This window comes from Gavialis gangeticus, unplaced genomic scaffold, assembly GCF_001723915.1.
Source record: "Gavialis gangeticus isolate Ggan-Ray unplaced genomic scaffold, GavGan_comp1, whole genome shotgun sequence".
NCBI lineage: Eukaryota > Metazoa > Chordata > Crocodylia > Gavialidae > Gavialis > Gavialis gangeticus.
In genome coordinates, this window is record NW_017729022.1 from 37,811,844 (window position 1) to 37,823,893 (window position 12,050).

Below are 12,050 nucleotides of genomic sequence, written 5' to 3' on the forward strand. Positions count from 1 at the left end.
TGCTGCTGCTTGTAAGGCTGCAGCCCCGGTTGCTGCACAGGACAGGGGGCATGACAGCAGTGGCTGCTGGGCTCGGGCCCCACCGATGCCTCCGAGCTGGCTTGAGAAGCTCACTCTCCAGCCAGCTCCTGCCTGCGCAGCTGAGCAGGGCTGTCACACAGCTGCAGCAGACGGGTATGAGCCCTGCCCCCACAGGCCGCCTCATGGGGCCCTAACCAGCTGGCTGGGGCTCCATGACAGCCCCACCCTGCTTGGGCATGGGGAGCTGCGCAGCGCCCATGGCCCCAGCCCCAGCTGCAACACCCCTGGGAAGGACCCGGACCCAGTGGCCCAGCCCAGGCTGGCCCCTCTGCCTCCACCCTCAGCAGCACTCGCAAGCTGGCTGGGCTCAGCCCTGCAGCTCCAGCCACTGGTGAGGCAGGTGGATGGCAGGGGCTATACCAGCCAGTTCTGGCCATGGTCCCTTCCCTGCTGCTGGACTGGGGAGGGGAGAATGGGTGACAGGGGCCACAGTCCCCCCGGTAGGGGAAGAGAGGGAATAAACCCCTTCCCTGCTCCCTTTGGCTTGGGGGCCATATGTCTGGCCAGGCCCCTGCCCCTGCTCTGGCTAGGGAGCCGACGAATGGAACCAGCCCTGCTCTCTGGAGCACAGAGGACAGTTCTGCTCAGGTCTGCAAAGCATCCTGGGATGCTGGGGGACTCTGATTTTACTTAAATGAGGAAGGGGTCTGGGACAGAAGTTGCATAAACCAGTTTGACCCAAATCATACTACATTCAGCCAGGGTTATCTTAAATCAGTTTTGGTGATTTTGTAATGGGTTTATGTGCACTGAATGTATGTTCTGTTACAGGTTTAAACCTGTTTCTGATCACTTAAACTGATTGATGTGTAACTTCTGTCCCTAGCCAAAGAGAGGGGTGTGCCAAACCTGGTCCCTGTCTGCTGACAGGGGTATAATAAAATTGTAAATCTCATAAGTCAAATTTAAAGTTAGTTTTGTATGGTTGATTTCCCCAAATTAGATGCTTATGGAAAGAAAAAGTTAGTCTAAGGATAGTGCAAGAATGATGTGTGTCAGTCAGTGACTTACTATAACATCAATGTAGAGGACTGCTCTTCTCTCCACCCTTTGTACTGATATAGTTTGGGAGGTGCCTCTTGCCAGTGTCAGAGTCATATAGAAAATGCTTTCACCCGTTCTGCCTATTTTGGAGTATATGGACTAGTCACTTCAGGGTAATAAGGTATTTGGAGACATTGCCATTAGTCAGCTTGTGTTGAGCTTTCCTTTACCATCCTCACCATAAGTGTCAACGAATCATATTTTCTGCATACAGCAGATGTGTATGCAAAATGTACATGTACAAAATAAAATACTTGAAGCCTCTTGTCTGGAACTGATCATAATGTATATTTTGGAAAAAGTTTGTGATAGAGAACCTATTTCTATTTTAGATGACAAACATATCCAGAAAAGAATTTCTTTGAATTAAAAAAGGTAAAATGGATTCATCATAATTAAATGAATACAATGAAATCACACTATTAGACTTTCACACAATAACTGATAAGATATTAGGTTTTCTATTACTGTGTCAATTAAATGACTGCAAATCTTTCAACTTCAAAGTACTGCATGCAAAATTTCATACCTGAGCCCAACTGCCTTCTTCAGATTCTTTCTGTGTTATCATCAGGCAGCCATTAGTAAAGCAGGTAAAAATATAATACAGCATGAGTCAAGAAGCAAAGGAGATGACAATACACATGTTAATATTCCTAGTACAAAATGTAGTACTGTATAGAGTTATTTGTACATAGTTTACAAAGAAAAATGCTTGTAATAGATCTGTACTAACATAAATGGCAAACTAGTGGGGTAAACTACCAGAAGTGGCATTACTAAAACTGAATAAAACATTTCTTAATCCAGGAAAACATTCAAGAAAGAAAAAACTCTAAATAGTTTTGTGAAATTTTAAAGGTCAATTCAGTATCAGAAACCTATCAGAAACCCTGCCTGGCCAGGATAGGGAAGTCCAACTTCACTTGGGCACTACTTGATTGTCTGGGAAGGCAGCATACCCTAGTTAAACACACTAGTGGAAAGTGACCACAAAATGTTCAACACCTTTTTGTGGTCCTCAGTATAGCAGCCTTCCCTCTTTTTCCCTGACCCTGGCCCATAGATTCAGACCTGTGTTTTATTTCTGACTTCTGGTTTCTGACTCAAAAACTGCTCTCAGCCATGGTCTGGGCTGCCTATGCCCTAGTCACATTACACACTCTTTTGATGGCTTTCACAGTGTAAATGTAGCTATCACATGAAATATCTTGTTTTCTCTAAAAACAGTATAGCTGACTGTTTAGTCTCTAGCAAAATTTCACAAGAGTAAAGAAGTTGTGCTTGCAGCGATAATGGTTGAAATGTTGCCCTGCTTCAAATGTGAATCCTTGTAAATCTCGCTTGTTTGACATACACAAAGGTAATACAATTTCACTCAGTACTGTTAAAAGAGACATAGATTTCATAGACATTTCAGCTGGAAGGGACCCTGGAGGATCATTGAGTCCAGCCCCCTGCCCCATGGGCAGGAAGTCAGCAGGGATCATAGGATCCCAGCAAGATAAGCATCCAAATGTGTTTTGAAGGCGTTCAAAGTGGGCATTTGAACCACCTCCAGTGGCAGGCTGTTCCAAACCTTCGGGGGCTTGGACAGTGAAGAAGTTCTTGCTTATGTCCAGCCTGAACCGGTCACAGTGGACTTTGGGCCTGTTCGATCTGCCCTTGGGGCACTCTAGTGAACAGTTGTTCCTCCAGATCCTGGTGAGCACCCCTGATAAGCTTATAGGTGGCCACCAGATCACCCCTGAGCCTGCACTTTTCCAGGCTGAATAGCCCCATTGCTCTCAGCCTCTCATCATAAGGTATGTTTTCCTGACCTCTGATCATGTGCATGGCTCTCCTCTGCACCCTCTCAAGCTTCTCCACATCCTTTTTGAATTGCGGAGCCCAAAACTGGACGCACTACTCTAGCTGCGGCCTCACCAAGGCCGAGTACAGTGGGAGAATGACGTCCCGGGATCTACTTAAGAAGCATCTATGGATGCAAGCCAGTTTTTTGCTCACTTTACTAGCCGCAGCATCACATTGTAAATCAGAATTTTACAATTTCTTCACTAGATATATAAGGTTGGTGGTCATGGCAGTGTTATGCTGATGATTATCTTTAGAAACAAAAATGATACTGAAAGGCAGCTTAATTAAAAAAATGCATGAAGAACTCATCAAGAACTTTCAAGTTGAGACTTAAAACTTACAGCAAGAATCTCTGCTGCCTTAACATAATAGATTTAGCATCTCCTTTATCATTTATGCGTTGGCCTACTTGTAAATTATTCTAAGCTGAGGATAAGGCTTTCCATGTTCTTTTTTAGGTTTATACCACTGTTTATGGTTTATACTATTGTTCTGATATAGAATAATACATTCTTGAAAGCAAAAATAAATCTTTGTGATTCTGGAAAATGAAAAAAATCTGTGTTAGTGACTAGGAGCAATATATCAACACGCATTTTTAGTTTTTACTGACATCAGCAGCGAGGCATTTAAAAAAAAAGGCATAGTAGATTTAGTGGCCACTTCTAGATTGACATTAGTTTAATCATTTTATAAAACTTTACTTAAGGAGATACCAGCATGGAGTTTTAATGGAAAATATAACACCTGAAAGTACTAAAAATGCATGTTAAGACTCATTTTCACAATGACAGTTTCCTTACATTAAATACTCTTCTCTATGTTCAGTGAGGCCTGACATACTTACATATATTTTAGAAAACTAAATTATAGCTGAGCTGTAGGTGAATATAGTTAAGTGTCAAGTCTTCATATTTATAGTAAGTATGGTATTTTATTTTTCTGGAATTGATGCCATGACTTTATATTCAGTTTCAATACTATCTTTCTAACTGCATACTTGAGAAAGTTACAGATAATATAATCACATCAAATCAGATATACTTTAACTCTTCTTTCGGCATTGAATTAACTGTTATTGCTTAAATAAAATCAGAAACAACTAACCGTTTTCGCTGGAGCTGCAAGATTTTCCATTTCTTCATGGGTCACCCAAACATTGCCTGAGGGCTATTAACAAGGCCCACAGGGAAGCAGGTAGAATCCACATTAGGTAAGCAGTGTTAAGGAAGAAAGGCAGCACCACTGTAAGTTAACAGCGTATAGCATCACAATCAGCACAACCGTGTTCTTGCCTCAGTTAAGCTGCAACTAGAGAGAACTTTAGACAACTTGTTTGATATATTTCCGTACTATGTAAGAAACTTGTTTTATGTATTTCCTGTGAACAGATTAGTGTTTACTTGTATCAGTAGATGAAATGCAGTGGAAAGACTGTGAATGACATTAAACAGGGAAGAATATGTTAAAATATGTATCTCACACATAAATAGCAGCTATAACCTCTATGCAATAACTGAGTCCTGGGGTGGAGTCTAGTTCAATTAAGAATCTTCAGTCTAAAAATTCTGCAGAGACAATATCAATTGCCATTATAATATCAAGTGAGATGTATTTTCCCTATAGTATTATAAGCCAAAGTCTTACAGAATCTATTTTTACATATTTCTGTTTTTAATAAGAGACTATGACCAGTCATAATGTAGCCAGCCAGGAAAGTAAAAAGATGAGAGCTGGTAGAGTACATGGGTGAGATGAAAGGCACTTTCTGTTTCTTGAAGAAGACAAAGACTTCTAACGGAGGCTAGTTCTAAGGCACTGCAGCTTTATGTTACCAAACACACAAGGATAAACACAAAAAGCAAATTTCTTCCAGTATTTCTAGCATTAATATTTGGCTTCTCATTTGGTAAGCATCAATTCTTTTTTGTTCTTTAAAATGACGACTAATTAAAAAGAGTACTTTAGTTTAACTCTTTCAAAATGTCAAGTTTATAGTGCTGCATTCATCTGAAGCTTTTTTCTGTGTTAGTTGGTCATCCGATGGCAATAATATATACTCTCTATTTCCCAGGAGCATTTACTAACAATCAGGCTATAGCACAGACTAAGGGTACACTCCACTACCTCCTGTTGAAATAGGGCCATTGGGCAATCTAATATACAAAAGTCTCTGGTAAGAAGAAATACAAGCAAGAGGGAACATGCATCTGTAACCTAGTGGTTATGGCAGTCCCATGGGAAGCAAGTTTTCAGTTCCAGTTTTTGGTGTTTTCTGTTCTTCCCCCTCTCTATATAACTTTTAAAGGCATTTCAGCAATGGAAATAACCAACTGTAGACATTCAGAACAAACTTGACTTTCAGTGAGGCATGGGGCAGAATCCTGTTTCAGTTTATGTACTTAAACATCAATTATGCAATCATGTAACTATAGTTTTTGGCAGTTAAGAACAATTTCACAGTCTATTTCACCTTCTAGAAAGACAGAATCACCCTGCATGTGTACCTCCTGGAAGCAAAATGGAATAGGAAGACTCTTTCATTTTTTAGCCCAATAGCTCAGTGGTAAGGGCACTTCCCCAAGAAGTTGGAGGCCCAGGTTCTAAGCTCTCCTCAACCACATGGTGTTTCAGTCTGCATCTTCTGCTTCCCAGCAAAGTCCTTTGACCACCAGGACACAAGTTAAGCATTATTCAAACCCCTTTTCACCCCCCTCCTGAAGCTCCTTTTGGCCCCCTCACAGAGAGGATGATATGTGGGGTCAGGAGGAAAAATAAAAACCACTCAGATGATATGTAATTCAATTCTGTGGATGGCACCCTGGAAGAGAGTGGGTTTTGGCTTCTAGCCTGGATTCTCCCTCCCAGTGGGGCAAAAACTTCCCCTAATACTGTCCATCCATTCTGTTTATTCACTATTAAATACACTAAATCCGTATAAACGGAAATATGATTTAACTTTTAGACTTCTAATACCTAGATCATCAAAGAAAACCAGACACCTAAGTTAAGTATCTTCAAGGATCTTAATTTATATGCCAAGGGTGTGGACAGACACAAATTATACTGGTTTTAAATTATACCAGTTTACACAGGTAAGGCTAAACTGCTAGGACTGTTTCATCCATCTGTTCCTAAGCAAACTTGTTCTGTTCAGTTTTTAAGTTACAGGAGTTTAGTTAAGTTTGTACAAGAGCAGGCAGATGAAACAGGTACTCTGATTCAGCTAACAAGCCAAGTCCTCACCAGCCTCACTGTCTTTTAAGCTGATATATCATTCTGTATAGGCTGGTCTACCAGTCTAAATGGTAACGGTACTTTGGGCAAGACTCCAATCAGTTCTCTAGATGCAGAAATGGGATTTTGGTGGAGTTTTAGATGCCTACATTCCAAAGCATGATTCAGAATGGGCCTCTGTCAGCAGCCACCATTTTGGACTGCAGTTTCCTATGTATCTATGCTAAAGCTTCTGAGCATACAATTCAGATACATGGCTCAGGTTCTCCAGGACTCATGACTTCTGCCTAAATTCTACTGTTATTCAGACTGTTTCTGAGAGACACCTATATTCTTCCAAGATGGCAGAAAAATAGGTAAACAAAGATCATGACAAATCGACCAAATTCAATTTAGCCAGCAGCGGCGCTGTCCACCTTTTGTCCAATACAGTAGTCTCCTGGTCACAACACTTCATTAGTACACAGAAGACCTGAGTTCTAAGAAGCCACCACCTCCTCCCACTCCCTTGCCCTCAAGTGTTTTTTTTTCCCCTCCCAAGAGCATTTGCTACCAATAAGGCTATACAATAGATTAGGTTATGGTACTTTCTACTACCTCCAGTTGAAACTGTGCCATTTGGCAACCTAGAATACAAAAAACAATACAAGCAAGAGGGGACATGTTATCTGGCTCAGTGGTTATGGCATTCCTGTGGGTGGATACTTCTCAGTTATTGCTTCCAGGATTATTTCTGTTTTTCAGTTGACAGTTGTGTAATGTAAACGATGAATGAAACGGGGTAGAGTTACAAGGTTTCACTCCACTTACTTATACTGCTTTAGGAGCTGATAGACATAGCAGGTATATTGGAACATTAGTTACCAGTGTAATCTAATACTCATGTAACTGTTACATTTGTCTGAGCATTTAGTAGTAGCTGAAGTAGTCATTCTGCTTTTGGGAGTAAGGTATTCATAAATTTCAGAGCAGCAGAATCAGTGGTCACTCAAAATGACAAACATATTTTGTTTGAATACCTGAATCTATAAAATAATTTAAATATTAGATTATAAAAAACTACCATGATAGGCAGTTTACAGCTAAACTGATTATGCTCATCAATCATCATTAAGCTAGGTGGAGTTGTAGATATCATATCAAACTGGGCTGTGCTTTCAATAGTCTCCTTAAAACATGGTTTAATAGTTTCACAGTTGGTAGCGTCGGAAGGGACCTGAGCAGATCATCAAATCCGACCCCCTGCCACGGGCAGGAAAGAGTACTGGGGTCAAATGACCCCAGCAAGGTGTCTATCTAGCCTCCTTTTGAAGACCCCCAGGGTAGGGGCAAACACCATTTCCCTTGAAAGTTGGTTCCAGACCCTGGCCACCCTGACTATGAAGTAGTGCCTCCTGATATCTAGCCTGAATCTACTCTCCATCAACTTATGCCATTATTCCTTGTTACTCCCAGTAGTGCTCAGGGGAACAGGGACTCTCCTATTGCCTGCTGATCTCCCTTGGACAGTTTATAGATGGCCACCAGATCCCCTCTCAGCCTTCTCTTGTGGAGGCTGAACAGGTTCAGGTCCCTTAGCCTCTCCTCGTAGGGCCTGCCCTGCTGCCCCCTGATCACGCGAGTGGCCCTCCTCTGGACCCTCTCGATGTTGTCCACATCCCTCCTGAAGTGCGGCGCCCAGAACTGGATGCAGTACTCCAACTGCGGCCTGACCAATGTCATATAGAGGGGGAGGATCACCAGCTCGTGATGCATCTGTGGATGCATGACAAGGTGTGGTTAGCCTTCCTGACTGTGTCCCCACATTGGCAGCCCATGTTCATATTGGAGTCTATAGTGACTCCAAGATCCTTTTCTGCCTCTGTGCTGATGAAAAGGGAGTCCCCCAGCCTGTAGGTCTGCTGCTGTTTCTTTCTCCCTAGGTGCAGTACCTTGCACTTGTCAGTATTGACGCTTTAGGGATTCTAGATAGCAGAGTTTGATACCTTGGCCTCCGAATGCTATACCATTCAACTCATCCTCAAAAATAAATAATTGTTTTGTTTTTTTTAAAATTCAGGTTAGACTTCTATCCTATCACTGAGGGATATCTCTGTAGATAACTAATAGATGAATTGTTGTCCTACTATGACCACAAATAAATATTTTATTACGTTTAGGATTGCTCCTTAATATTTTAATTAAATGCATACCAAAATAACTCATTTGGAAATTAATATAAACTAATAAATAATTATTTCCTATAGTGGAATCTCTTCAATAAATGTTCATGTATAGTAAATTAAGCTGCACTTTTACCAATTGCATTAACTCTTTTCCCCTGACAAGATATATGTGAGAACATTTTATGTGAGAAGCCTGTTCTTGTGGTATTTACTCTAACCAGAAGCAACAAAATAGCCTATACTCTGGAAATTTCAGATATCCCTTTACAGTTTCTAGAGGTTTGCATACTATGCTCGAGCAAGCATTTAGCTATTTGCATGTAGATCCAACCCAAACCTAAATGTACAATCTGGGGGAAAGGAATATGCTGATATCCGTATCTTACCCATTCTCCAGCTTTTGTCAGCTTTCTAATAATTTTTCCTTTGAGCCTGTAGCCCTAAAGCCTTTCCTCCTCATCTGTTCTTCACAATTTCTATTTGTTCAAGCCCTACTTTTCTTGTGCTGCCCAGCAAACTCTCTGTTCTCACTCTCACATATTGCAAAGCCTTAACCATCACCCCCTCATGGCTTTCCCAACATGCAACCCCCCATCTTTATTTCTCTTCCCATAATACTGGTTCTATTATTCTCTCCTACTCCCTCCATCACAATTTTTCTTCCAATAACACACATCTCACTCTCCCAAATGCACTTTCTCTATTCCTCTCTTCTTTACCTTTCCTCTTTCTCAAACTTGTTTCCCCATTACTTTCATTTTGTCTCCTCCACATCTGCTTCCTTCCACTCTCCTTTCCAATATACACAGAAGAAGGCATACTCTCCACCTTCTTTCCTGTTTTCTTACTTTTCCTCATCTCACTAAATGCCTACCTGCTTGCCTTAGATAAAAGAAAATCATGACGTCATTGCCGACAGCAGATCAGATCTAGGATGGGGAATAATTGACTAGGGTGGAAAAAGGGAAGATCAAGAATCAAGTGAGGAAAAATATTTTGTTTGTTTGTGAACAGAATATGATGTGGAGAAAAAAGAAGATAAAAGTACTTGAAAAAGTATGCCAACATGTATCTAAACAAATTGTTTGATCATTGAGGTAATTTTGAGGTTAATCAGAAGTACAACGTGGAAAAAAATACTTATTACAGGAAAACTGTTAGTGATTAACAATAAAAAAAATACTTCCAATCTCTTTAGGATAATTTATGCAATACTACAAGACTTTCAGTACACTTTTTAACTAAAATATCAACTGAGAAACAGAAAGTAGTTGAACATGACTCACTGTTCTAGAAGTTGGAGGTGCTGATGGGCTTGTAAGTGATACCATTTCCTGAATTGCTAGTCGGAGTTTTAAGCGATGGAGAGGGTTGCTGATTCCAATTTCTCTCTGAATCTCAGTATCAGACAAAGCAGACATAATAGCTCCACTCTTCACATTTGCACGGCAAGCAGCAACATACCAGGCAGGCATTCCCAGCCACAGCTGTGGAGAAAAAGTCACCAGTCTAAAGCAATGGAACCATCTCGGAAATTCCATATTGTAGTTATACAAATACCTGATGAACCAAGTGAATAATTAAAGTACTGTGCATAAATAATTGTTCCTGAAAGGCTCTTTTTATCCTTATGAAATGGCTTCAGAAACTGTATCCTGCCACTATTGGAGCATTCTCAGTATTACCAGGCCCTAAAGGGATAGTTCTAATTGTTTTCAGACAGCACAGTTTCTGTCTCCAAACTTCCTCCTGTTCCTTTCACAAGCCTCTGATGAACAGAGATTGACACAACTCAGAAGTAAATGGCAAACTGTTTGGCAGCTTCATCCAGCAAAAAAGACCAATGTAAGGGGAAACTGTCAAAGTAATTTTCAGTAGTGTAGGAATGCTGTAGGTGTGATGGGTCAAAAATTATGCAAGAGGCAGGAATTGCTGAGGGTGATACCTTTTATTGGACCAACTATGTAGTTGGGATAAACTTAGACAAGATTTCAAGTGCAAGACATTCTTTGTCAGGTCAAGTAATTTTCCACTTTCACTTCAGGCTCAAGATAGAACTTGAAACCCAGGCTAGTGAAAAATGAAAGGCTAATGGTCTGACCTTTTTCTCCACCTGACTGCCATATGTTTTGTATTTTAATGCTGTTTCCTAACAAAAAAACATGTTGTGAAGTCATTTTAAAACAATTTCCCAGTGGTAGTTCTCTTTGCTTCTGGTTCCCTGCCTTAACATAATCAGAATGGCAGGAACACAAGAGATCAGTGTGGAAGCCTATGTCTATATGTCAAAAGGCATACTGTATACTGAGACACTTTATGGTAGTCTGCAGGTACTATCTCTTGTACCAGAAGCTACATTAGCTGTGTTAGTGGGATACTGCATATAGGCTAATTGACTTTGCTTCTCAGAAGAGTTCAATGGCTCCTGGCGAGCACCATTTGGGAGCTAGCCCATATGGAGCCTTGATGCTGTGTCTCAATAGGTGTTGCACTGGACCCCAGAGGGGCCTGTGTTATCAAACCTAGTTCCCTACTCTCATAGGTAACCATTAGGTCTGTGCGAAGCTTCAGTCGCTGATTCGATTTGGAGGAGATTCGACCAAATTTGGAACACTTCTGTTGGATGGCTCCATCTGCCCCACCATCTCAGTGCTCATAAGCCACACCTGGTACCTTGAGGTATGTAGAAAAAGCATATAAAGCTGTGTCTATGGCTGAATCGTCGATTCTCTGAATCAGAATCGAATCTTCAGATTTGGATTTGGTCGAATTGAATCAGGACAGTGATCCACATCAGCAAATCAAATCATTGTCCCCCACATTGGGCCAAATCTGAATTGAATACATCCTGTTTCGCACATCCCTAGTAACCATGACATCCCTTTTTTAAGTTTATCAAGCTCTATCTTGAAAACAGGGTTCTCACCCCCATTACTGCTGGTGGAAGACTCTGGGACTAAGTGCAGACATTTGGGGAGGTTAGGGGGACATTAGACTGAGTTTAAAATGGCCACCCAAACTAAGGTAAGTCAGGATGGGGGGACACTAGCAGGAAAAGGTTGCAGAGGTCGTGGGAGGCAAGCAGACTGGGGGAGAATCAGGGATCTGTGGGAATAATGGGGGCAAGTTGGATCCATGGGAGTGATTGGTGGGGATTGGGAGGGGGCAGGCAGGATCTGCAGGAGGGATGTTCTGGGGGGTCTAGCAGGATCAGGGGGGCTTGCAAGGTCCATGGGGAAGGAAACCAGGGGGGCAGAGGCTATTTTTAGCCCTCCACCACCACACTGGCAAACCTACACCCCCATCCCTCCCACCCCTCTGCCCACTGATACTTGCTTCCTTGGCTCTGGCAGGTTTGAATACTGATAAATCTGGTGGCATCCAGAGCAGCTTGTGGGACAGGGATTTTGGTGGCTGGGGGGGGTGGGGGTTGGCTGTTCTGTAGGGGGGGTGGCAAGGAGTCTGGGGGGATAAAAATAGCCTGATGCCAGGGGGACAGGTAGAGTAAGCACTGCCCCAGGGCTGGGGTGATTGGCTGGGATTTCCCAGCTCTGGGGCTGCACAGAAGTTCCACAGACTGATCTAAACTAGACTGAGTGAGTCTGATGCTACAGCAATCTAGGTCTATCTTAGACCAGTTCCACCATTTTAGACCAGTCTATGTAT

General features: G+C 41.9%; 1 protein-coding gene across 4 annotated transcripts in view; it reads right to left on the bottom strand.

The window, feature by feature from the left end:
- The window catches only part of PPFIA2 (PTPRF interacting protein alpha 2), an 854,871-nt gene that overhangs the window by 38,901 nt on the left and 803,920 nt on the right, over positions 1 to 12,050 (bottom strand). For all 4 annotated transcript variants that reach the window (XM_019514802.1, XM_019514801.1, XM_019514804.1 and 1 more), the window contains 3 exons: positions 9,671 to 9,871; positions 4,090 to 4,152; positions 1,655 to 1,684 (listed from right to left, as the gene is read on the bottom strand). In XM_019514802.1, the coding sequence (XP_019370347.1) occupies positions 1,655 to 1,684; positions 4,090 to 4,152; positions 9,671 to 9,871 (294 nt within the window). The remainder of the gene's footprint in view (positions 1 to 1,654; positions 1,685 to 4,089; positions 4,153 to 9,670; positions 9,872 to 12,050) is intronic.